This window comes from Ascaphus truei, chromosome 9, assembly GCF_040206685.1.
Source record: "Ascaphus truei isolate aAscTru1 chromosome 9, aAscTru1.hap1, whole genome shotgun sequence".
Classification (NCBI taxonomy): domain Eukaryota; kingdom Metazoa; phylum Chordata; class Amphibia; order Anura; family Ascaphidae; genus Ascaphus; species Ascaphus truei.
Window position 1 is genome coordinate 70,213,984 of NC_134491.1, and position 27,479 is coordinate 70,241,462.

General features: G+C 41.2%; 1 protein-coding gene across 1 annotated transcript in view; it reads left to right on the forward strand.

Moving 5' to 3' along the window:
- SYCP1 (synaptonemal complex protein 1) overlaps positions 1 to 26,731 on the forward strand; it is a 122,687-nt gene extending 95,956 nt beyond the window's left edge. Inside the window, exons 27-32 of the mRNA XM_075615367.1 lie at positions 5,004 to 5,078; positions 6,111 to 6,173; positions 6,270 to 6,461; positions 12,387 to 12,533; positions 15,150 to 15,236; positions 25,329 to 26,731. Coding sequence (XP_075471482.1) covers positions 5,004 to 5,078; positions 6,111 to 6,173; positions 6,270 to 6,461; positions 12,387 to 12,533; positions 15,150 to 15,236; positions 25,329 to 25,472 — 708 coding nt within the window. The 3' untranslated portion in view covers positions 25,473 to 26,731. The remainder of the gene's footprint in view (positions 1 to 5,003; positions 5,079 to 6,110; positions 6,174 to 6,269; positions 6,462 to 12,386; positions 12,534 to 15,149; positions 15,237 to 25,328) is intronic.
- Positions 26,732 to 27,479: the final 748 nt, after the last annotated feature.

The window sequence follows — 27,479 nt, forward strand, 5'->3', positions numbered from 1 at the left end:
CCGGTAAGTTGAGAGTGCAGAGGCCTTTTGCGGTCCCCCGACATTTAATTTAATTGCCTCGGGGAAGAGAGCAGGTCCTCTGCAACCACTGCACCCCCAAAAAAATCCTGCGCCCCCCAGTTTGTGCACCCATGCTCTACACAATATCTGTCTTCATATCTCATATATCCCACTTATACAGGTTTTTGTTCTCTCGTGTCTTTAACTCTCTCTGAAGCCTACCTTTCTCAGTGCCCCATATGTTGAACTGTTCAGTGGCCCTTCTTTCCCAGTCTCATTTTCCCTATTGCAACACTTGATTGAATACCCACTTTTTAATGTAAAAAAAAGCCCCAATTGTATGCTCTCCTAACTAGTATTCATTTGATTTGTGAAAGAGAATGCTACTCTATCTTTCTCTAACCTCCGTCTACTCTAGCAAATGTAATTATAGGGCTTAGATAAGTACAGCTCAACTCCGTTATAGCGCGGTCCTCGGGGGCCACCCGATCCGACCGCGCTATAACTGGGGTCGCGCTAATTTTTTTTTAATGGCCGCCGCGCGCCCTATCGGGAGGAGGAGGTGGAGTGAGGCGCCGGCAGCCCTACATGTCCCCTAGCAGCCACTGTAGTTCTCCCAGCATTCCACGCACTCCCCTCAGCAGCTCCGCACCAGCCAACCACGGATCCCCTCGCACCGATCCCCCCCACCTATTCCCCCCCAGCCTTGCGCCGATCCCCGCACCGACCCCCCAGCCTCACGCCGATCCCTTGCACCGTTCCTCCCCGCCAGCAGCCCCACGATGCCCCCAGATGTGGGCTGTGACACCAAAGGTAGGGGGGGGGCTGTGTGTGTGGTGTGGTGTGTGTGCTGTGAGTGTATGCAGTGTGCTGTGAGTGTGTGCAGTGTGCTGTGAGTGTATGCAGTGTGCTGTGAGTGTGTGCAGTGTGCTGTGAGTGTGTGCAGTGTTTTGTGAGTGTATGCAGTGTGCTGTGAGTGTGCTGTGAGTGTGTGCAGTGTGTGCTGGTGCTGTGAGTGTATGCTGTATGCTGTGAGTGTATGCAGTGTGCTGTGAGTGTGTGCAGTGTGCTGTGAGTGTATGCAGTGTGCTGTGAGTGTGTGCAGTGTGCTGTGAGTGTGTGCAGTGTTTTGTGAGTGTATGCAGTGTGCAGTGAGTGTATGCTGTGTGCTGTGAGTGTATGCAGTGTGCTGTGCGAGTGCTGTGTGCTGGTGCTGTGTGTGCTGTTAGTGTGTACAGTGTGCTGTGAGTGTATGAGGTGTGCAGTGAGTGTAAGCAGTGTGCTGTGAGTGTATGCAGTGTGCTGCGAGTGTGTGCAGTGTGCTGTGAGTGTGGGCAGTGTGTTGTGAGTGTATGCAGTGTGCAGTGAGTGTATGCTGTGTGCTGTGAGTGTATGCAGTGTGCTGCGAGTGTGTGCAGTGTGCTGTGAGTGTGGGCAGTGTGTTGTGAGTGTGTGCAGTGTGCAGTGAGTGTATGCAGTGTGCTGTGAGTGTGTGCAGTGTGTGCTGGTGCTGTGAGTGTATGCAGTATGCTGTGAGTGTGTGCAGTGTGCTGTGAGTGTGTGCAGTGTGCTGTGAGTGTGTGCAATGTGCTGTGAGTGTGTGCAATGTGCTGTGAGTGTGTGCAATGTGCTGTGAGTGTGTGCAATGTGCTGTGAGTGTGTGCAGTGTGCAGTGAGTGTATGCCGTGTGCTGGTGCTGTGTGTGCTGTGAGAGTGTGCAGTGAGTGTATGCAGTGTGCAGTGAGTGCATGCAGTGTGCTGTGAGAGTATGCAGTGTGCGGTGAGAGTATGCAGTGTGCGGTGAGAGTGTGCAGTGTGCTGTGAGTGTGTGCAGTGTGCTGTGAGTGTATGCAGTGTGTGCAAAAAAAAATTTTTTTTACATTTGTGGTCAATGCTCAAACCGCGTTATAGCGGATTGCGCTATAACGGGGTTGAGCTGTATATCTATTTGCAGGTGCTGCTATCTATAACATCGTATATTTACAGCTATCTCACATGGTACAGTGGCAAGAAAAAGTTGGTGAACCCACTAGGATTTTCACACATTTCGAACCTAAAATATTATTAGATACCATATAAATGATTAACTAATACAAGGTCGGTCAATAATCCAAAAGAAAGTGCATTTGATGGTGCACTCCAAGGCTAATTTTTAATTTGTATCATAAATGAATACAAAAGTGAAGATACGTGAATTTGGTGAATAAAAAATACAAATATTAAAAATAAAAATATTAAAATATTGCTGATCTATGTTAAATGGGTGCCGTAATATATCTTTCTGAGGAAATCATAGTATGCAGCTCACACTTGCCACATATCTTAGTATCTTAAAGTATCTACAATAATATTGTGACACTAAAGCTACACAGTGGTTCAATCCTTTAACAGGGTAATTATCATGTATCACTCTATATTGCTGTAGTAGAACAAGGAGCCAAGTCCTGTTAACTCTAATGACACCACCTGTAGCCTTGACAATCATATGGTATTGGTTACTTAATGCGTGTAGAACAATTTGTGGCATCTGCTTGACCATTCATTCATAAATCATGCTACTATATTGATCACATAAATATGATGTCTATAACATTTGTATTGTAGTGTAAATTCAGTAGTGGTTAATTACACCCCACAAGATACTTGTTTGTCAGAAACTACTGCATTCTGTCTTAGATTTACAGGGAGGGTAACCTCATGAGAGGAATAAGTGGAGCACCGCAGGTAGAATAAAGCAGCAGGACAGACGGCATACAAAGTATGAAAAAATCCAGTTTATCAGGTGGTGACTAAGAGAGACATCCACAAAAATAGGACAACCAGGTCACTCTGACGCGTTTCGGGCAAAGCCCTAAATAGCAGGGAGGGTAACCTCATGAGAGGAATAAGTGGAGCACCGCAGGTAGAATAAAGCAGCAGGACAGAGTGACCTGGTTGTCCTATTTTTGTGGATGTCCCTCTTAGTCACCACCTAATAAACTGGATTTTTTCATACTTTGTATGCCGTCTGTCCTGCTGCTTTATTCTACCTGCGGTGCTCCACTTATTCCTCTCATGAGGTTACCCTCCCTGCTATTTACCATTCAGTCGGATGCACGCCTAGTGGAGCTTCTATTACATTCAAGATTGAATGTATGCCTTATAGAGCTTCTGTTTCAACCAACAGTGAGTTACCTTTGGAGTTATTCTGTGCTAGATAGTGTTGTTATAACATATAGCTGCTCTAAGTAGTCTTATCTAAGTGTGGTGGTGAAAATGTGCACATTATCTTATGATTGTTGTGCTTCCTCAGTACTCCATAAATCCCACTTATGATTTAAGCCTAAGGCAGAGGCGACTACAATTATATGAGCTAAGGATAATTAATACAATACTTTCCATACTCTCAACATATGAGCAATATGCACAGATTCATATCATTATGCTCCAATGTATATTATGAACTGCTCCCACTAAAGGATTTTAAGAAGATATTTGGTTGACATTCTCTACCTGTATACTGTGCCTGTTGCACCGATAACTGGACTTTGTCTGTTCGTATACTGTCTTAGATTTACTCTACTATCAGCAATCAGTGGTGAATGGCTCTTGCACATGATATAGCTATACGGCTATTGTTTTATATCTTTAAACAATGCAAAATGTGTAGCAGAAACTATTCAATGCACATAAAACTTCCATGTAAATGCTATTGATTTCAACATCACTGCATAGATTTAAATATTCTAGCAATACACTACACTCAAACCAAGGTACCTGTTATAATCTAACTCAGGTTGCCTCAACTAATATGTGATTTACATATTCATCATCACTGGCGTGTAATACTTTAGCATTCTCTCTCCTCAACCGCTGACCCTGATCCTGTTATTGGCAGGCCTTTGGATTCCTATAGTCTCTGTATGTCTTACTTCCAGGAACTTTGAATCTTTTTAGTATGTTTATATAATAATAGTTTGTTCTTGTATAGCGATGCTAGCTTTATATAGTGTTTTACAGTGACAAAGTCCCTTTCCCATGGAGCTCACAATGTATTGTTTTTTGGTGCCTGGTGCCTGATAAGGTGACTTGCCCAAGGTCACAAGGAGCAACACTGGGAATTGAACCAGGTTCCTCTGCTTCAAACTAAGTGCTAGTCAGTGTCTTTACTCGCAGAGCCACTCCTACTCCCTATTCCTAGAGAAAACTAATGTTGTAGTTGTGCAATTTTAAAATAAAATGAAATAGACAATGGCATTATTAATATAGATTACCCTTACAGACACAAAGGAGAATCACTTTATCTTCGTGTAGTAACATTTTTATTTGCCAAGAACATTCTTTGCACTTACACTACATCAGTCAGCATGACAGGCTACATTGTTTCTCATTATTGAAATAGAAAACACCGTTTTATTAGCACCATGTTACTTCTTTCCTGTAATTCACCTGTCATTTTAGGTGTTCATTACTAGAGGAGCAATCCATGTAATACCCTACATGTGGTGTAAAAACAAAAATTGGTTCTGTAGTATTAGATCAAACGTAATACATATTTTGTTTTTAGTCAATTCTTAATGCAATTTTAATGTTTTAAGTTTTAATATACAGAACATCCTTTGATTTCTATAGTGGGTTTAGAACACTTCCCCAGCAGTGCAATATACAGTATTTGCAACACTTTCCTGTTTGTAATAATTTGTTGCCAATATTGCAAGCAGTTTCAGCAGCAAACTGTAACAATAGATAATGTTACATTAGTAATATAAAAATACATTGTAGCTACTGAGTTACAGTGACTGAAGGATTAATATAAACATAAAGGGAGCCATTTAGTGAACGATGGGAAGCAGATTTTTGCTGATCGATCACCGGATAATTAAATGGTTGGTAGCTTAGGTAATTCATTTTCAATACAGGTAATCAAAGGCTGCAAATATTAAAATATATATATATATTTGTTTTTTAAAGTGTCGCTTGAATTGCCTCTTTAAATATGTCCTTGATTTGTTTCTTCCCTTTAGGAAACTGATCTATGTAACAAAAAGGATGAAATAGTTTCTCTTCAGAAGCAACTAAAACAACAAACAGAAGAAAATGTAAGTTAATGTCATACAGATGGGAAACAATGAAGTTGATAAAATATTTAAAACCCACCACCGCTAAAAGATAAAAGTACTTAAAGCCATCCACATGTTGACCAAAGTCCCCAGAGTATCTTGAAAGTTGATCTGTGTCTGAATGGTTTTTTTTTTTAGATATTTTTACAGGCTATAGTGCCTTTTTAATGGACCAACATAATTACCTTTTTCTGATATAATTTGTATACAAGCTTTCAAGACCTTTTAAGACCACGCAAAATGCATTTATAGCCTACAAAAAGATTATGTTCTAAATTGTGTATGTAAAGTATGCATCAACAAATATATATAAGCCCATATTTATAAAGCTGTGCTATTCCAAAGGACAATATCTGGCACCAGAAACAACCTTGCAAACCATTCACTAATTGGCCATCTGGATCAGAAAGTGTCTCATGGAATTACAAAGCTTTGTATATGGGTCACAATAGTGATCTATTAAAGGTGATTGAAACTGCAGGACCAGAATCTGCCTCAGTTTTGCATCCAATTTTGATAAATAACCTTTTGTATGATGTTAAAAAGAACGGAGGAGTGGGGGGCCTGGTAAAATAATGTCGGTGACTCTGTGTATCCATATGCACAAACAAATTCCTCAAAATGTATGTCTCCTCTAAGACAGAGATACAAAGTAGAGCTCTACTTACAAGTTAACAATGCAATTTTTCATCTATTGTGACAGCCAAGAACAGAGGAGAAACAACGTTTCAGGTCTCATATGGACCTTTAATCAGGTGAAACGTGGGACCTGAAGGTTGTTTCTCCTATGTTCTTGGCTGTCACAATAAATTACGAATTGCATTGTGAACTTGTGAGTAGAGCTCTACTTTGTACCTCTGTTTGCATTTTGAGGAATTTGTTTGTCTTTGTTGTGTTAGCTGCACAAGCAGAATTCTCTTCGTCTGAAACTGTTTCCCCGCACTTTGGAACTGTACTATATGCACACCATTAGCATATGTAACTTACAATGTTTAATATCATAATTTGTAGGAAGAAATTGCAAAGAAGGCAGAAGAATCTAAAATGTCTTTGATAAAAGAAATGAAGCACAAGGTAAACTATGGTCAAATAAATAAAATATCAAATAAATGTTTAAATCGTAGTCCAAAAGTAAGTGTGAAATAACAAAAGTTTTTTTTTCTTTGGTAGAAAGTACAAACTTCTTTCATGGAGACTCCCAAGCAGATTACCCAAAAAATTGATTTACAGACTCAAACATCTTCTTCAAAGAAACCGCTGATGCCACACTTTGCTTCACACTTGGAAATAGGCAGGCAGTCAGATAACACAGAGAGATCTCCGTGGACCTCATCAAGAAGCACTATCTACACCCCACAAAAGGTCTACAGTTTACATAGTTTTTAGTGTTTTAGTTTTGCTTTTCTTCTTGTCTACATCTTTTCTATTGTCCATTTCATAGAATCTGAGTACTATTTCTGGTGTAATTCTTTGATAAGAATTTATTATGTTTAAAGGATATTTCTTAATGAGAGGAGAAATCTTGTATTGGTGGGTGGATGTGCTGCACAAAATGTATCAGACAAATTAATAGACTATGTCCCCGGACATAAAACCAATGCGGTTCAGCTCTGGAGACCCCCTGCACATCTACACTATGAAAGAAATGTATATTTAAAAATATTTAATAAACATCAATACACCCCCCGTGCCCCCCCCATAATGTAAAACCATTATTTATTTTTTAAATATACAGGATTCATACCCCAGACCTACGGTAATCCCCGGTGGTCCTGATGTGTGTCCGTAGGCCCCACAGTGCACCAGTACCCCAGGGTCTGGGGGTCTATGGGTGGTTCCCGCCAGGCGACATGGGTCTCCAGGTGGTCCCCGCGGGCCACAATGGAGTCCATGGGTGGGACTGCGCTTGTCTGGGGATCCCCAGGTCAACCCCACAGGTGTCTGAGGCCCTTGGGTGGTTCCCACGGGGTCTGGGGGCCCTCGGGTGGTCCGTGGGGCCCCCATAACTGGTTCTTCCCCGCAGGTGTCCCCCGGGGGTCCGAAGGTGGTACCCGTTGGCGTCTGGGGGTCCTCAGGTGGTCTCCATAGGTCCCCGCAGACCTAAGGTACCAACCCTGTATGTTAACAAATAAACATGGCCTACATTTCAATCAATCCCCCCCCCTCCGCCCAAACACATACAGTACAGTTATAGGCAAAATAACTATTATCCAGATATGGATAATAGATTATTTGCTCATTATTAAACACAACATTAGCCAGCATAAATAAAGTAAATAAATACAGTTCTAACCACCCACCCCGGACTGACTATACCCACCAATTAGGGTGCCCATTGAGTGCTATAGAGGCTTATCATGCCCATTTTATTATTATATGGGTATGATGTACCACTATACTACTCAATGGGTACAGGGTCGGTATAGTCAGTCCGGGGTGGGTGGTTAGGCCTCCCGGGTGGGTAGCGGGGCAGGGTGGGTTAACCCCTTAATTACTATAGCGATTATTAACCGCTAAGGTGATTAAGGGGTTAGGGGCATTAGAATGCCTTTATTATGTATGTATGCTTTCTGCCAACGGAGGACAGAGGGACCTACTGGTGTGGTAAATAGAACAATATTTATTTATTTTATTTATGTATGCTAATGTTGTGTTTAATAATGAGCAAATAATCTATTATCCATATCTGGATAATAGTTATTTTGCCTATAACTGGGCGGAGGGGGGGGGGGATTGATTGAAATGTTGGCCATGTTTATTTGTTAACATACAGGGTTGGTACCTTAGGTCTGCGGGGACCTATGGAGACCACCCGAGGACCCTTGGACGCCCACGGGTACCACCTGCGGACCCACGGGGGACACCTGCGGGGAAGAACCGGGGGCCCCACAGCTGTAGGGACCCGCGGACCTGCAGGGACCACCCGAGGGCCCCCAGATCCCCGTGGGAACCACCCGAGGGTCTCAGACACCTTTGGGGTTGACCCGGGGACCCCCAGACACTTGCGGGCCAACCCGTGGACCCCATTGTGGCCCGCGGGGACCACACGTAGACCCCCAGACCCTGGGGTACTGGTGGACTGTGGGGCCTGCGGACACCCGTCGGGACCACCGGGGACTACCGTAGGTCTGGGGTATGAATCCTGTATGTTAAAAAATAAATAATGGTTTTACATTATGGGGCGGAAGGGGGGTGTATTGATGTAAATTAAATATTGCAATGTTATTGTGCCTAGGAGGTTGGTTTTGGGGCTGTTGTGTGTGTGTGTGTGTGTGTGTGTTGTGTGTAGCGGGGGGGGGGGTGAAGGGGGTATTAGCCCCAAGGATGGGTGTTTAGACCTTGCGGATGGGTAGTGGTAGAGTTAACCCCTTCATTACCTTAGCGGTATTAACTGCTATGGTAATGAAGGGGTTAAGTCCACCCGCAAAATCCCCCCCCCCCCGCAATGCCTAAACACCCACCAAGGGCCAAATACCCCCTTCACCCTCCCCCGCTACCCACAATAAGCCTTGCACGGGTGGTTAACCCCTTCATTGCATTATCGGTTAGCCGCTAAGGTAATGAAGTGGCTGTAAATGCCTTTTTCCTGCATCGGATGCATGCCGGGGGGCTCTGGTGCTGGTATTAATGTGCATCTGCTCCGCAGACCCCCGGCATCATTCCTATGCAGGGAAAAGGCCAACATTTTTCTAAATCCCGTCTTATCGCCGCTCATCGCCGCATCTCCCCATCAATCTGCCAACATTTTGTGGCGTATTGAATTGGGGATAAAATCGCCATTTTAGGGCGGCGATAGGCGAATTGCGGCTTCTAGAATCGCGCGTGTTTATGATCATTCCGAAAAGTGTCGATAAGGGCTTATCGCCGCTTAGTCGGCGATTTGATTTTGGTGAAAAGATTTTTCGCCGTTATCGCCCACTTATCGAGGCTTACTGAATATGAGTAGCCATTTTGTCCGATAAGTGGTCGATAAGTGCCTTATCGACGCTTACTCCATGAGGCCCTTAAAGCAGCAAACCCAGCAATATCCTACACGTGGTTTTTTTTGTTTGTTTTTTTTAATAAATCAGGTCTGTACTATGAAAAAATATTTGGAGCATTTTGTATTTTTTTTTTTTAACCACTGTGAATTACATTTTTAATTTATTATAACGTAACAAGCATTTTTTGTTTCTATAGCAATCATTTGCAAAGTTACACCCCTTTCTTCTTCTGAAATAGGCTTTGGTACACCCCTTTTTGAACCCTGCCCTCTCTCTAGCAGTGCACCAATTGTACAGTATCTAGTGACTGCCTGCTCACAAGGTCTTCCCCATTGAACTTTGCATCTTTGGTCCTCTTCTGCTGGACTGACACCATTTAGTGAACCCCCGAGCCGAATCTTCGCCGATCGATTACAGTTGAACGGATCGCTAAACAACTTAGCTAATTACTTATCATTGTGTGGATTGTATTGATGCACATATTAACGGGAAAAATAAATAAAATACAAAATCGGCTGCATGGACTGCTGCTTTAATGCAATTTTTTATGAGTTTTAAAGCATCTTTTGATTTCTATAGCAGATTTTAGCACACCTCCCCAGCAGTGAAAGATCTTTGCAACACTTTACTGTTTGTAATCATTTGTTGCCAATATTGCCAGAAGTTTGTGGGATTCAGTGAAACCGAAAGGCAGCCATTATGTTAGTCACACAATCAGTATTTTGACAGATTTATAACAGGAGCACCAAATGATTGCCAGCTTATGTAAGAATGTACAATTATACATTGTCACATGTTTTACATATACAAATATGAAAAATACCATAGAATTTGCTCATTTTTGCCGCAAATCTTGTTTTTACCCATAACTAAACGCTGCAGCGAAGTCTGAATTTTTATTCTACACTTGCCTGCTCGTTCGGTCCTATAAGCAGCATGGTACCCACTGTTAACATTATTGAGCAATGCTAGCACTTCTTTTCTTTGACCTGTATGGCCATGGCTTTAATTTGAAATTAAACATTTTTTCAAGGTGTAGGTTATTTTTAAAGTAGGCCATTTATTTAGCCTTTACAAGTATTTTATTCCAATAATTCTGAATTATGACAAAAACATAAAATAATGTCCGATATCCTGAAACTAGTTTACACAGGGATGATGTTGCATTCAAATTGTAGTTATTCATTTTACCAATACAAAAAATATCCAGTTTTCTTTGGTATTAAACATTTCTGAGCCCCTCAGTACCAGTTTACTTTCAACTTTTATTTTTTTTGCTTTTATATATTATCTATTTATTCTTTTAACTCAGAGATATGTTGTTAACAAACTGGCAGCAAAGATATTGTATATGAAAAAGATGTATTAAACTAATTTGCATTAAAGCAGCAGTCTTCTTAGGCCATTTTTTAGGGATAGGGAAATTAATAGGGTTTAATCACCTGAACCAGGGGCCTCCCCCGTGGCTAATCTGAGGTCCGCTGACGTAAAGGGATCCATGGTTCCTGAGATATCACTTCTTTTGTCTTTGGGGGGTGGGGGAAGAATACTTTCTCCTAGTAAAAGAATAGCTTCCTGGACATGCTCGATCCGGGGTAACCTTAGAAATCTTAGGTTTAAGATATTAGGTTTAGCCTTCATTACTGACTAAACAATAGGTCCATTTATGTACACAGTATAAGCACAATCTCGTTACCCTAAGGTTCTTGTCCTTACCTAAGGACTGTGATAATTAGTTCCACGCTACCACTCTGTGGATTACTGTACCCACAGCGTGGGCTGGTGACTGACTTTATACGAGTCTTTCACTCCTACCTTTGATTCCTGGACACTGCATTAGTGTTTTTACAACAGGATCAGTTCTGTTTAATCATCATTTTAACCACCATTATTTTAAACGGTTATCATTCAAGTTATAAGTTTTATACTACTTATAAATCATCCAGGTGATGTAAGAGTGCCCAAACTAGGTTACATTTTCTGTTTCATGTACTAGTTATCCACTTACCTTGGGAGCACCACCATCATGCACTACAACTAAGCTGTTGCATGGGTTACCCTCCTAGTCTCCGTCACAATTATGATGCAGCAGTCAGCTAAGAGGTACCCTGTTATGATAAGTAATCCGGTACCATATAAAACACAAAGCACCTAAGAAATACTAAAGGTAACTAGAACCTCACAGTATCCCTATGGTCCAGGAGGGGTTAAATAGTAGCCTCTCCTGAAAACATGGGATAACTGCCCAGCCAGCAAAACGAGTAAAAGTATATCATTAAACCTCAAAATAGGGTAAATAGATGCATAGAAATGATGAACACAGAATATAAACATAATAAACCCTGGAGGAATACATAATGGAACAGTGGCAAGAGCAAAACGTAAAGTTTAGCAGAAATGTATGCTCTCAAATAAAGGTATCAAATAATGATGGTAAAATGATACATAGGATCAACAAAAGGAGAAAAATATATAATTATAGCAGCAGCAATAATTAGAATAAACTGCTTGTATAAAATTCTCTCCATAGTGATACATTCTCATAATAATAATAATAATTGAATGTTCTTGTATAGTGCTGCTAGTTTATGTAGTGCTTTACAGAGACATTTTGCAGGCACAGGTCCCATTCCTGTGGAGCTTACAATTTATGTTTTTTTGATGCATGAGGCACAGGGAGACAAGGTTACTTGCCCAATGTCTCAGGGAGCTGACACAGGGAATTGAACCAGGTTCCCCTGTTTCAAACATAGTGCCAGTCAGTGTCTTTACTCACTGAGAAACTCCTTCTCCTCTTAAGGATACACTGTTGTTCCATATGAGCTGTACAGCACAAAACCAGATAACTGTTCTCCCCCTTTAACATCAGGATCGAAGTGAAAAAGGGGTTTTAGAGTTGAGTGCTGTAGATCCTACACACTGCCAATATAGCCAAAAGTCCCATAAACATAACCCAAAGTTCAGGTATCACGGAAGTCTGTAGCCCCAATTGGTGGATCCCCAATGTACACACAGAGGTATCTGCTCCACCTGGGAATATGTGGTAAACACGCAAACTACCGTATGTGAAGAACGATCTCCTTAATCTTCCGAACCAGGAGGCCTCGGAGGTTGGGGAATCACGATTCGGCTCCAGGGACCCCCTGTTCTGGTAACAAAAGTATCTTGGGAAGCAGGAGGCCCACGGAGCTAAAATCAATACAGTTCAGCTCTGGAGGCCCCCTTGCTTCAATCCTAAAAATAAAAGACACATAAACTGCAATCTGGAATGCTGCTTTAAAGACTATTTTTGTATGTTTTTTAGACCTATGCTGTAAAGACCCCTCCAAAGTATGAACATTTGCAACGAGATAATGTAAATCCACCTCCACAAGAATCTGCCAAGAAGAAAAGAAAAGTTGCTCTTGAATTCGACTTTCATTCTGATAGCTCTGAACATACAGATATTCTGGTAAAATATGTAAAATTAATACCAAACATATCTTTATTCTTTTGTTAAATTGTGTGTTGCTGTCTTCTTAATAATTACATTGATACATCTGGCATATGTCCTGTTTCAACAGAACATATGCCAGATGTATTAATGTAATTATCCCTCATAATAAAGTTAGCAAAAATACAAGTGAAAAATTACACATAAGCAGTACTTTGCTCGTTATGTAATTTACAGAAATTAAAATATCTATTACCGTTATGTGTCAATAAAAACTGGACTCTCACTCTTGGGTGGTACTTTAAAATGAAATGTATTACCTCAAGTGTTGAGGTGGAAACTATCGGTCATGTCTTTTAAGCCAAATATGGAGATATAGCGGAAATAGTTTATGGACGAGCATAAGATATGGTTTAAAAAAAATGAAACAAAAAAATATTTGTTTAGGGATTATCTTTGCCTGTAGAAGCAATACCCAATTAAATGCTGCTAGTAAATGGAATGTGCATAACAACTTTAGAGCAGTCAGACAGCCACTAATCTCATTATATACTGAACACGAATTATATATATACAGGCATACCCCACATTAACATACGCAATGGGACAGTAGCATGTATGTAAAGCGAAAATGTACTTAAAGTGAAGCACTACCTTTTCCCCACTTATCGATGCATGTACTGTACTGCAATCATCATATACGTGCATAACTGATGTAAATAACGCATTTGTGACAGGCTCTATAGTCTCCCCGCTTGCGCACAGCATCCGTACAGACAGGGAGCCGATATTGCTGTTCAGGATGTGCTGACAGGCGCATGCGTGAGTTGCCATTTGCCTATTGGGCGATATGTCCTTACTCGCGAGTGTACTTAAAGTGAATGTCCTTAAACCGGGGTATGCCTGTATATATATAAAAACAAAACACAAAAAAGTGCAAGCTCCATTGCGCGCAACTGTATACAAATGAGGGTGAATTTATTAAGAAAAGTGTCCCTAGGAGATACACTTACAAAAAGTTAGAATAAAATATACATTGGAGAGAATTTGTATGGGGCGTCATCTACAGGAGTGGGGGAGAGGGATTTCGTCTGTGATACTGAGCACCTGGTTTGACTGCTTCTTTTGAAGGTGCAATAGTGGAAGCACAAGTAGAATAGCTGGAAAAGTGCCGAAGAATACAGGACCTCCTCCCACACGACCGTCTAAGATGGCGTCACCCTGTCTCTACGCGTTTCGTCACTTTGCGTGACTTCCTCAGGAGGATCTTCGGCACTTTTCCAGCTATTCTGCTTGTGCTTCCACTATTCTACCTTCAAAAGAAGCTCCTTTAACATCAGAGACGCTGAATTGCTGCAGGACTCGTGGCAGGAGTCAGAAGCAGTCAAACCAGGTGCTCAGTATCACAGACGAAATCCCTCTCCCCCACTCCTGTAGACGACGCCCCATACAGATTCTCTCCAATGTATATTTTATTCTAACTTTTTGTAAGTGTATCTCCTAGGGACACTTTTCTTAATAAATGTACCCTTATTTGTATACAGTTACGTGCTATGGAGCTTGCGCTTTTTTGTGTTTTGTTTTTCTAGATCTATGGTGGGTGGCTACACCACTTTCTTTTGAAGCAGCAAGGAGCTCCTGTGGTCAGTGTATCGTTGGGACTCTCTCCTCCTCCAGACTACCACCAAGTGGAGACATTTGGACTTATCCTTTTTTTCTTTGGACACTATCTATTTATTTGTTGGTTATTTTTATCAATTTGCATATACTTTAAGTGTTTATATTAATTATTCACAGTTATTTACTATACTTAGTAGCGCTACTTTTTTTGTGTGTTTTTTCTATATATATATATATATATATATATTATATATGCAACAACTGCTTTCTCCAAGGCGAAAGCAAAGAAACAGCACTCAAAGGTATACTAAAAAATAGTGTATAAACAACAAAATATCAGCACATGGTTAAACCAACGTTTTGGTCCTCTAGGGACCTTCCTCAGGGTAATGGACTAGTGCAGGGTAGTGCTCTTCGCTGAGGAAGGTCCCTAGAGGACCGAAACGTTGTTTAGCCATGTGCTGATATTTTGTTGTTTATACACTGTTTTTTGGTATACCTTTGAGTGCTGTTTCTTTGCTTTCGCCTTGGGGAAAGCAGTTGTTGCATATATTTATCCTATGGAGCATGCACCTTGAATAGTGAGAACTTGCTTGGAGTGCCATCTGTCTTGTTTACTATGTGTGTGTGTGTGTGTGTGTGTGTGTGTGTGTGTGTGTGTGTGTGTGTGTGTGTGTGTGTGTGTGTGTGTGTGTTTTTATATATATATATATATATATATATATATATATATATATATATATATATATATATATATTTGCATTATTAGCAGCAGGTGTTGCAAGAATATGGACTGTAACCTGTAACCTGGGTAAAGAAAGGATTCAATGTAGTTTATTCACTAAAGTGTTATAGCTAATATTGATTTATAATGTCAATTCAAGTGAATAGCAATTGAAATAACATTAATAAGAAATGAAAGTTAACATTATAAACCAAAATGTAATAAAAACAACTTGCACAATTGATAAACATGACAGAAATATATGTATATATTTTTTATTGTACTTTTAGGGCATATGTGAAGAGGCAGAGATGTTCAAGAAGTTATACCAGAAGTGTCCCCCACCCTGTTCAATGTATGCAGCGACTCCAAAAAAGGTATTTTACTTAGTCTGAAGATGAAGTATTCAAAGCATAATTTTCTGAATTCTTGATGCTCTGAAGGATAGAAGGATAATTCTGACACAGAGATTATCCTTGAAGAAACTTTTAATAGGCTCAGTATATAATACAGGTGTAGAACAGCCTTGTCCGTTGTGTGAACTGGACAAGATCTTTTAAAGCGCTTTTTCTTTGAGCAACCTAACTCACACGCACTGAACTATAATACTTTTACTTATAACAAACAAGGCAAACAGCACCACCTGAATCGATAATTAAGCCCAATTGGGTGAATATAGATAGGGTGCAGGGAGACACGAAGTCCCCACCAACTCCAATAAAGGGTAATATATATCACAAAAGATGTCCACCCTGCACTCAAAAAATTATCTAACCAGAAATACTTCAAAATGGTATTTTTTTACGTCAAAATGGTATATTTTTACTAATACTCATACAAATGAGGTAATGTGTAAAATAAGCATACAGATACCAAAGCAATCAGACATAGTGTGAACAAGGAAAATCATATATGAACAACAAGAAAAAAAAGGGGGAATAGAATAAAAATAACATACTGTAATAATATTCATAAAAGTGAAAAGGGGGCAACGTCAAAGTTTGTTCCATCTAGACTAGACCATCAAAGAGTTATGGCTGATACTTAAGTTTTTAGAAGAGTCCTGTTTTTGGTGCTGCTGGCAGAGGATGGCAAGAATGATAGTGCTCCAGTGTTCCCCACACGTCTGGCTTGTATGCTGCAGCATACTTTTACTGTCCCTAAAAACACCACACCCACAGAATAAGACAGTCCCAGCTAATCAGGTCGATGTTTGTTGTGCAATATATGCAATATTTCTCGCTGTGTGAGCAAGCAAACAAAGTCCTGGAGATGTCGCTGTTGGTCATGGAATTAACCTCCACTATTTCTGTATACTGTATAGAAGTTAATCACTAAACTATGACTTTATCTCGACGTGCTTACTGTATCTTGGATAGGCACATTGGCTCTGCTTGGACCTCTCATATTTATCATGCAGAATCCTGTAGCATGACTTTGCAGTTTCTTTCCAGAAAATCAGCAGATAATGTCAGGAATAAGAAGTTGGAAATAAATGTGATAGCAGAAATTTGTTACATAGATTCAATTCTGTATTACACAAACAATACATATTTCTTTCATATTCCCCTCTTTGTTTATGAATGACACACAAACATCATGAAATCTTGGTGAGTTTGGTAGGATACTTGTCCTGGAAAGTAGCTTCATAAATCTTTCTTTGGTCTAGTTTCATATCATCGTTTGGAGCAGTGGTTCCCAAACTTTTTCCGCTCAAGGCTCCCCAAGGCGATCAGGATTTTTTCAAGGCTCCCCAAGGCGATCAGGATTTTTCCGCGGCACCCAAAGTAAAAACAAAGTTGTATATACATACCTAACAGTTGCAGTGCGCAGTTGGTGTCTCTCTCAGACACACTCACTCTCTCTCAGACACACTATCTCTCAGACACACACACACTCTCTCTCTCTCAGACACACTCACACACACTCTCTCTGACACACACACACACACACTCTCTCTCTGACACACTCACACACACTCTCTCTCTGACACTCTCACACACAGTCTCTCTCACAAACAGTCTCTCTCTCTCACACACAGTTTCTCTCTCTCACACACAGTCTCTCTCTCACACACAGTCTCTCTCTCACACACTCTCTCTCTCTCTCACACTCTCTCACACACTCTCTCTCTCTCACACACTCTCTCTCTCACACACTCTCTCTCTCTCACACACTCTCTCACACTCTCTCTCTCACACACACTCACTCTCTCACACACTCTCTCTCTCTCACACACTCACTCTCTCTCACACACACTCACTCTCTCTCACACACACTCACTCTCTCTCACACACTCACTCTCTCTCACACACTCTCTCTCTCTCACACACTCTCTCTCTCACACACTCTCTTTCTCTCACACACTCTCTCTCACACACACTCTCTCTCACACACTCACTCTCTCTCTCACACACACTCACTCTCTCACACACACTCACTCTCTCTCACACACTCACTCTCTCACACACTCTCTCTCTCTCTCTCACACACTCTCTCTCTCACACACTCTCTCTCACACACACTCTCTCTCTCACACACTCTCTCTCTCTCACACACACTCTCTCTCTCTCACACACACTCTCTCTCTCACACACTCTCTCTCACACACTGTCTCACACACTCTCTCTCTCACACACTCTGTCTCACACACTCTCTCTCTCTCACACACTCTCTCACACACTCTCACCCTCTCACAGACTTGACTGACTAGGTGGGGGTGTGACTGATTGGGGGGTACCTCTGGTGTCACACACACACACACACACTCCCATATACACACACACACCCATATACACACTCCCATATACACACACCCATATACACACACACACACACACCCATATACACACACACCTATATATACACACACACACCCATACACACACACACCCATATACACATACACACCCATATACACACACACCCATATACACACACACACACCCATATACACACACACCCAAATATACACACACACACCCACACACACCCACATACACACACACCCATATACACACACACAGTTTCTCTCCCATATATACATACACACACACACACACACACCCATATATACACACACACACACGTATACACATACACACCCATATACACACACACAACCCCATATACACACACACACACACACACCCATACACACACACACACCCATATACACACCCACACACACACCCATATACACACACACACTTTTCTCTCCCATATATACATACACACACACACACACACACACTCTCTCACTCTACACAGACAGGGGGGGGAACAGAGGAAAGGCCGCGACCAGCACTACCACCCGCTCCCCCCCCTCCTCCCGCGCAGTCAGTGGGAGCGGTGGGGAGAAGAAACCCCCCGCTACCACCTCCATGGAGGCAGCGGGAGCACCAGGCACGTGGGGGGATCAGAGGTAAGCGGAGGGACATCCCCGCTCCCATTTCCTGCCCCGCTGGCTGACACGGGGGAGAAGCGGGGACAGGAGAACACCCCCGCTCCCATCTCCTGCCCCGCGGGCTGTCACGCACTGACAGGGGGAAGCGGGAACCCGAGGGATATCCCCGCTCCCATCTCCTGCCCCGCGGGGTGAAGGGTGCTGCGGGGGTAGGGTGATGATGCGCCGATGCTGCCGGGGGGTGGCGGTTTTGGCCGGGGGGTGGGGTGTTAGTGCTGCTGCGAGACATCCTCCAGCGCGCGCAGGGAGATCCGGCGCCGGGTTCAGCGTTTTTTTTTTTTTAAATTTGCTGGCCCTTGTTTCCCGCTGCTGGCGGCCCTGATCGCGGCGCCCCTCTAGCCAAGCCACGGCGCACCAGGGCGCCGCGGCGCACAGTTTGGGAAACACTGGTTTGGAGGTTGTCTGCTATCATCATGGACACTCTTACAAGTCCATAATCATGGCTTCCATGAGTGTTTTATTATTCCTCATAGCTTATCCTTTTGTACAGATATTCATTTTGAAGAATTGTAGTGGCAAATCCTCTTCAGACCTATGGATTTATCGATGTGGAATCTAGATGGCTTTTCCTTTCCTATATGTTACTTCATTTTCAGCCTAATAATAATAGTGATAATAATACATTACGATTGAAATAACACAAAGATAAAACACTGCGTTAATAGATGTACTGTATATATACATATTTATTACCACAGGGATTACTGATTATTTTGATTTAGCCTTCCAAAACACCAATAACAACATTCTAATAGCATCTGTATTATAATTTTTTTTTAAATGGTTCATCTGAGAGGAAATCCCACAATCAATCTAATAATGGCATAATGCATAATCATAGTTGTTAAAAATGATCTCGTTATTTTCTGTATATTGTAAAATCCAGTTATAATTTCTGACAACTTTTGGTCCTAGGAAGTAACTTTTTGTTCCTCCACATTAGATAGTAATGATCCAACACGATCACGTTTCATCCTAAACAAACTAAAATGCTATCTCTAAAGGTATAGACAAGGAAATAACGCTGTTCATGTTGATTACACAAAACAAAAATAGTAAATTCTCATTAGCAATTGCCATAAAAAAAAAATTGATTATTCTTCTGAAGACCAATAATACTAATTCATTATAAGTTGAAACAAGGATAGGAATATTTGCCTAGGTTCACTTATTCCTTTATATTGAATACACTTTTAATTCCAATTAGAATGGAGAGATGAATTCTCTAGGAAAAATACCAAAGCTTTGCACTAACATAACATAAATCTAAATCTAAAAATGTAGCTATGACATTGAAGTATGTGATACATATTTCAATTAAAAAAAAACTCTTTAAGAATAAAAAAGAAAATAATTTTAAGAGCCTGCCCTGTAGGTGGCAATGGATTGACTGGGGGAAGCGGCAGAATGTCGGCACGTTTCCCATTGGCCAATTCGTATGTACCGCCCACAGGGCATCCTGAGCCGTCTTGGCTCGCCCCATCCCCTGACGTCAGCCAAAAGATAAGCCCCTATTCCTACTGGCTGGCAGGGAGGAATTCCCACCCTCCGATTGGTCGCTCCTCCTTCCTCCTTGCTGAGCATAGCTCAGCGGAGGGTATGTAAGGAGAAGCCCCGTCAGAGAACCAGGCCATCCAGTGACTTATGTTGATGAAGCTAGGGCGGGATTTTCTAAGTTGCTCTGTTACAAATAGCAGAGCAACCGGCTTCATTTTGAAGCTAGGAAAGTCTGCCTCGCAGAGACTAAGTCCCGTCGTTTGTGGCCAAGTTCTACACTTCGAATGTAGCGGTCGTGGTCAGGATTTCCAACCATGATCTTAGTCCCCGTTACTCTAACCGGCGAGAATGTTCACACCACCGATCTAGCCTTTCTGGATTCAGGGACGGGAGGCAATTTCATCGATCAGGGGCTCGCTGAGAGGAACAATATTACCCTCGTTCACAAGAAATGCCCTGTCGGGTTGGAGGCTATTGACGGCCGACCACTACAACCAACATTCATCACTTTACAGACCTACGGAACATTTGGGTCATGTCAAGCAGGTACTTCTACGCCACGTGAAAACCACCTGTTTGCCAAACTGGATAAGTGTCAGTTCCATCAAACCACCACAGCCTATTTGGGGTACATCACCTCAGACACCGGCCTTGCCATGGATCCAGCCAAGGTGAAAGCGGTCCTGGATTCGCCTCGTCCCATAACCTTAAAAACCGTACAACACTTCCTGGGCTTCGCCAATTACTACCACAGATTCATCCAGAATTTCTCTTCTGAGGTAGCGCCCATTACGGCGCTGGCAAAAAAAAAAGGTGGAGATCCAACTTCATGGTCTTTGGCAGCCATTCAAGCCTTCAACCACCTGAAACCCGCCTTCGTTTCGGCATCCATCCTCATACATCCGGACCCCAATCTGCCTTTCACCTTAGAAGTAGATGCATCCGACGTCGGGGGTTGGAGCTATTCTGTCACAGAGGAAGACTCCCCAAGCCAGACTCCATCCGTGCGCATTTTTTTCTAAAAAAAAAATTCTGCAGCCGAGCAGAATTATGATGTAGGTAACCAGGAACTTCGAGCCATCAAGTTGGCCCTAGAAGAGTGGCTAGCGAGCACGGAGAACCCTATTACCATTTTGACCGACCACAGAAACCTGCTCTACATTGAAGGCGCTCTGCGCCTAGGGGCTCGACAGGCTCAATGGTCACTTTTTTTTTCCCTTTTCAATTTTATTATCTCATACTTACTGGGCTCGAAGAATGTGAAGGCTGATGCCCTCTCCCGTCAGTTTCTGGTGGAGGACAAGACCGGGGACCGACAGGAGGCCATACTTCTCTCTAAATGCCCTCCAAACACCATGGGAGCGATAAAAAAGTGCCATGAAATAAAGAAAATCACATGCAATAATGAAAACAAATGTATATGTTTATTGATTTGGTTGAATACGTGTTTATTTATTTGTATTCTTATGTTTTGGAATAACATAATAGTAATTATTTTGCTGTTTTACTGATAGATTAATGTAATTGATGTGTAGTTGAGGTTTTTTAGTTATTTTATTGTTGGGGTGTTTAGGTGCTTGTGTATTTTTTTTCTTATTGTGTATTTTTGATCTTAATAATTTGTATTAGGTTGACCATTGACTGCTATAGTGGCTAATCATGCCCACGTTATATGGGTATGATATACCACTGTGCCAATCAATGGGCAGAGGGTGGGTATAGTGGTCCCAGAGTGGGTGGTTAGGCCTCCCGGGTGGGTTAACCCCTTAATTACTATAGCGGTTATTAACCGCTAAGGTGTTTAAGGGGTTACAGGCCATTAGATTGTATTTTTTCATGTACTCTTGTTGGCAACGCAGGACATGGACCTGGAGTATTCTAACGAGGATGCCTTTCATGATGGCAGGGGTAAGTTGAAAGTTTTATTTACTTTATTAATGCTGGCTGGCTAATGTTAGATTTTATAATGGGCAAATGCACTATTATCCATGTCTGGATAATAATTATTTTGCCCATTAATGTACTGTATGTGTTGTGTGGGGTTGTTGGGGGTAGATGAGGTGGGTAATAGGGTTGTTGAGTTTATTTTTTTTTCTTGAGGGTAGAGATTAGGTGAAGGGGGTAGTAGCCCCAAGGATGGATGTTTAGGCCTCCCGGGGAGTAAAGGGACTGGTTAACCCCTTCATTACCATTGCGGTTTCCACCGCTATGGTAGTGAAAGGGTTAACTTCTCCCGCAACTTTCCAGGCAGGCCTAAGCACCCACCATGAGACTACTACCCCCGTTATCCACCCCCTCTGCCCCAAGAAACAGGCTATTGAGGTTTAACCCCTTCATTGCCTTGGCGGCTAGCCAATAAGGCAATTAAGCTGTTTTAATATATATTTTAATACTAGTGTAGATGAGCAAGGGGTCTCCGGAGCAGAACAGTGTTGATTTGATGTCCGTGGACCCCGTGCTTCCCAAGATACAGTCCCCGTTATGGAGTGCTGGTATCTCCTATGCATTTAATTCCCACGGTCACGTGACGCGAGACAATTAAATGCATAGGAGATACAGGCACCCCATAACGGGCCCTTTATCTCGGTGAAGCAGGGGGTCACCGGACCTGAAATCAATGTGGTTCTGCTCCGGAGACCCCCTGCTCATCTACACTAGTATTACAATTTATATTAAAATCTTTTGATCGCTGGCAAGATATGCGCAGGGAGAGGTGGCTCTCTCTGTGCAGCTCTCTCTGCAGCTGGAAAAAATCGCCTGGTAAGCCCTTTTGATAGAGGCGATCATCACGTCGCTGGCTACTCGCCCGTTTTGGGAATTTTGCTATCACAGGTAATCGAGGTTTTCTGAATACCATGATAGCAAGCATTTCATAAAATAACATGGACACAACGCTAATCCAAACTATATACGATTCACCTAGGGCCTACTGTATGTCCCAGCTAGTGCACTGAACTCGGACTCCTTTGTTTTGCAGCAAGGAACAAGACAGGGCTGCCCCTTGTCACCAATGTTATTCAATATAGCATTAGACCCTCTGATTAGACATCTAAAGAAGATTAGGAAATTCAAAGGTTTTCAAATTTGTGATAAAGAACTAAAAATAGCAGCTTTCGCAGACGAATCAGTCAAAAGTGTGAGATTCGTAGTAGCGGAAATGATGGCCTCAAATGCTTTTTCGGGCATCAAGTTTTACTATTATATGGTCCCCTTTGGATTGCCCTGAGGCCATCATTTCCGCTACTGCGAATCTCACACTTTTGACTGATTGTCTCCCAGGAACAAAACCAGTTTGTTCAGTGGATATTATATTTGGGAGTATATTTTTGAGGCAATTTGTGTACATCCTTGTTAGAATTTTGAAATCTTGGTTCAGCAGAGATATGGGCCTGTAGGATGAAGGTTTCTCTGGGTCTCTGTCTGGCTTTGGGAGGACAAATATTTTTGCTAGATTAAAGTTTTGCAACATTTTTTGTGTCATACTTATATGGTCATATAAGTTAGTTAATGATATTGCTAATTCTGGGTTTAATATTTTATAATATTCTGCACTATGGCCATCAGGTCCTGGCGATTTGTTGATTATTTCTTGTACTTCTAGAGATGTTATGGGTTTGTCTAGTGTCTCTCTATTTGTTGGGGAGATTTGAGGAAGATCTGCTTTTTTAATACATTTTTCTCCAACTTCTTTTTCATCTGGGATAGTTGTATATAGCTCTTTGTAGTAATTTAGAAATATTGCACATATTTCTTTCGCCTTCATTGTTCTATTGCCCACTTTGGTACAAATCGATAATATTGATTGGCTATTTTGGTTTCTTTTGATAGGTTGGCCAATATTTTCACAGGTTTGTTGCTCCACCTAAAATATCTGTTTTTCTGATATGAGTTGGGTTTGTGCTCTCTCTGTTATTAGCGCCTCGTAAATCTCTTTAGTTTCTAGGTAAAAAAATAGTTTTGAGCTGTGTTTGTCTTATTAGCTTGGAATGCCTACGTTAAATGTGTATTTACAGATGCAGCAACGAGTATCCGAACACTTGCCTTTGAAAATCTGGGACAATCTCCCAGTAATGCTACAACATTTCTGTGATATTTCTGCAAACAGATAATGGCCCATCGGATTAACACAGCAGGGGTCCCTGGCAGTCTCATTCAGTTTTAAATACCTATATATCTCTTGAAAAAAGGGTTATTTACTGTCCAGGTAAGCAGGTTTTCTTTTCATGCAGCTGGTTGCAACAGGTTCAATGCCAGGACCATCCTTTCTCTAATTATAGAGGTAAATAAGAATTTTAACCAGTTAGTGTTAGGACCTGCGATATTATGGTCATGCCTTGAAAGTGGCTCGCAGTCTTATACGCTTTGGCCAAAGGGTTAACTAAATTACCCTTTTTTCAAGAGATACAGTATATAGGTATTTCACTGTGTATTTTTGTCACATTGGATGTTGCTCTGGACTTCTTTGTACCTTATGGGCAGCATTGGGTTTTAGGTTATGTTTCACGTAGGTGTTGGGCTATTGTATTCTTTCACTGCAACAGTATTGTTCTATACGGTCTGTGTCATCTAGGCGATTTTATAAGATGCTAGCTGTCTATTTAGAATTGTCTCTTTATTTTAACAATATTACCAATAAAGGTTACTTTTTATGTCCGAACCATAAATCATTTGTGAGCTGTGCAATGGTCCTTTCTACTCTGTGCCAGCAGAGGCCACTGTGAATCAGCAGAACATTTCTTGAATACAAAGTTGACAATAGATGTGAGAAATTTGTCACATAGATTAAATTCTGTATCACACACAATAAATATTTCTTACACATCCTCATTATAAAGAAGAATTGTGCATTTGTATAGACCCCCCACAAGACGTTCTCCTTAAGTGTACAGATGTAGCACATGACCGTGTTCATGTAAATAACACAACATGTCTAATTCGGAATATCAGAGGTATCATAGGATTCAGTGGTACAGTAGGGTTGGCACAGAGTATCCCAACAATGTGCCAGAGAGAATAATGAAATCTGCTACATCTTTATGTAAGTAAGGCGTCTTCAGTGTACCACCAAAAAAGCTCTATGTAGTTCTGACTTAGTTCTTGACACCATGATGAAGCGCAATATGCGCAAAACGTGTTATGTATTTATCCATCTCGCATGGGGTCTTGTATGATCCAATAAAGCTGCCTTTATATTTTTAGATTTGAGCCCACTCTGGATCTCTTTTTTACTCTTGGTAGTGCTCCGTTTTCTTCTACTATTTTCTCTGCATCTTGTTCTGACTTTGCAGCGCATTGCTGGCAAAGAATTGCGTTGCTTGTAATAAGAATAAACATCTTAAATTGTTTTTAAAACTATTTAGTATGGAGGCCAATTGTTACTCCCCCCAATAAAGTCTACGTCTGAACCTCACTGCTCACCCTTAATATATCCAATGTAAATACCCACTTTGAAGTGTTTGCATTGTGCAAAGAATTAATATTTACATTTGTTTATATATCCCCTTAGATTCTCACTGAGTCAGTATTGCAGTCTCCTGGGCCTGCCCTCAAGAATGCAGCTGTGAAAAAGATGCGGGAAGGTGGCTGGGCTGCTATTTCCAAGGTGGATAGAAGAAGAAAAATGAAAGCAGCTGAAAAACTGTTTAGCTAGATGATAATACTGTGGATTCTATCAATATTTTGCTCCAGTTTTCCATTTAAGAAGAAACAGCACCAGATTTATTAAAGGAGCAACTCGTGCTTTTTAAAATTAATTTTTTTTTTAACATGGGATTGAAGCAGGAAGTCTCCGGAGCTGAAGCCCCTGCTTAACTCCGGAGGGGGTGCTGGTATTGCGGGCCAATAGGAAGCTGAACCTGATAACGTCACGGCTTCCTCAGGGAGTAGGAGCTTTGAAAATCTGCCATTACGTGAACCCTGCTAGCCCGAGCAGCTACCGGCACTCCCTACAGAGGTAAGTATGTCTGAAAGCATGCGGTCTTCTCAGCTGAAATTAATGGGGTTGAGCTCCAGAGACCCCTGTTTTAATCCTACATTAAAAAAATTAAAAATCGCCCATTTGGATTGCCTCTTTAAAGGAAAAATCGCACTGCTTTCCGATTCATTTAAAAAAGAAAACAAAATTGTAATCTGGTGCAGTTTCTTCCCCAAAACACAGCCGGACACAAAACTTTTGATAAATCACCCAGAAATATATCTAATAACACGTATGTTACACCATTCTTCATGGATGTTGTGTTTGGCTAAACATAGTGCCAATTTATTTAGTGATGAACCAAAAGAGAATGTTTGTTTTTCTTTTTGGAATATTATTTGTGTGTTTTATATAGTTTGAAATTACTTTGTGTCAGACTGTAATGAAACAGATAGTGTAGGCATTTTTATATATATATATATATATATATATATATATATATATATATATATATATATATATATATATATAAACACCGTGTATTTATATATATATATATATATATATATATATATATACTGTAGCTTTCACTAAAATACATATCTTATCTGACTGATAGTGATTCTCTGCATTTGGGTACCTAACATTTAGGGTGCCAGGGGTAACTCATGTGATCACTCCTGGAGCCTAGATGCTGGAAACCGAAATGGAAGGGGCTCCACTTCAGTTTTGATCAGCCTGGCCACGTCACTCCCTGAAAAATGAACAAGTGCTTATGACCTTGTATGTGTTAAGGACCTTTGGCATGCCATGGCCTATACGTACGTCATAATAGCACTGTAAAGCCTAATAGCATTTAAGTAATAAAAAAAAAAACCCTGGTGATATGTTGCAGAATTGTCTTTGGAAAATGTTACCTTCAAGTTATAAGTATGTTCTTTTTATTACTGTTTTAATTTGTTAGTTTGTTTAAAGAGTTTACTGCAGTTTCTACATTTCTTGTGTTTTGTATTTTTTGCCCACTACAATGAGTTTGAGAATTGAAAAGCATGTTACTGATATGGTAAACAAATTTTTACATCAGAAGACAGAGTTTAGCAGCATCTTTATTTAGTAGCGGAGTTGATTAAATTGAAAAATGGTCTCTTATCGCCTTAAAGTATTGCAAGGTATCGTGTCAGCTGTGAAGCAATTTATTGGCAGGGAAAATGATATAAATTAAATGTTTGGCTAATCCCATTTAGACCCACTCACTAAATTCTGTTAAATCAAGGAAAATAACGTGACTTTGCCAAAATCAGTCAATAATGTTCTTTACCCTAATGGTTAACTGCGTACTCACAAAACTAATTCTATGTAAAAATAACGGCCATATTAGTGCTCATTAGTATATACTTAACATCACCTTATTTCAGGATAATGGTATGTTACTGTAAGAGGCACGTGCAGACATACACACAAGGAGACAGATTTGAGGAAATGAAAGCATGGCTTGATTCAGCCGGTCCCTTTAACAAAGCAAAGCATACAAAAAGAAACAAAATAAACAAACACCTATCCCTGTGTAAGGGCTAACTCACTTCCCAGTCCCTGTCTACAAGACTGGGAGGAAAGGCCCCTTACCAGTCTATCACCCCAAAGTCTCAAAATGTACCTCAATGCTGGTGGCCTTTGATGTCACATCCAGATAGGGGTATATGAGAAAGAGGGGAGAGAAAAACACACAATAGTGTAATACTGTAT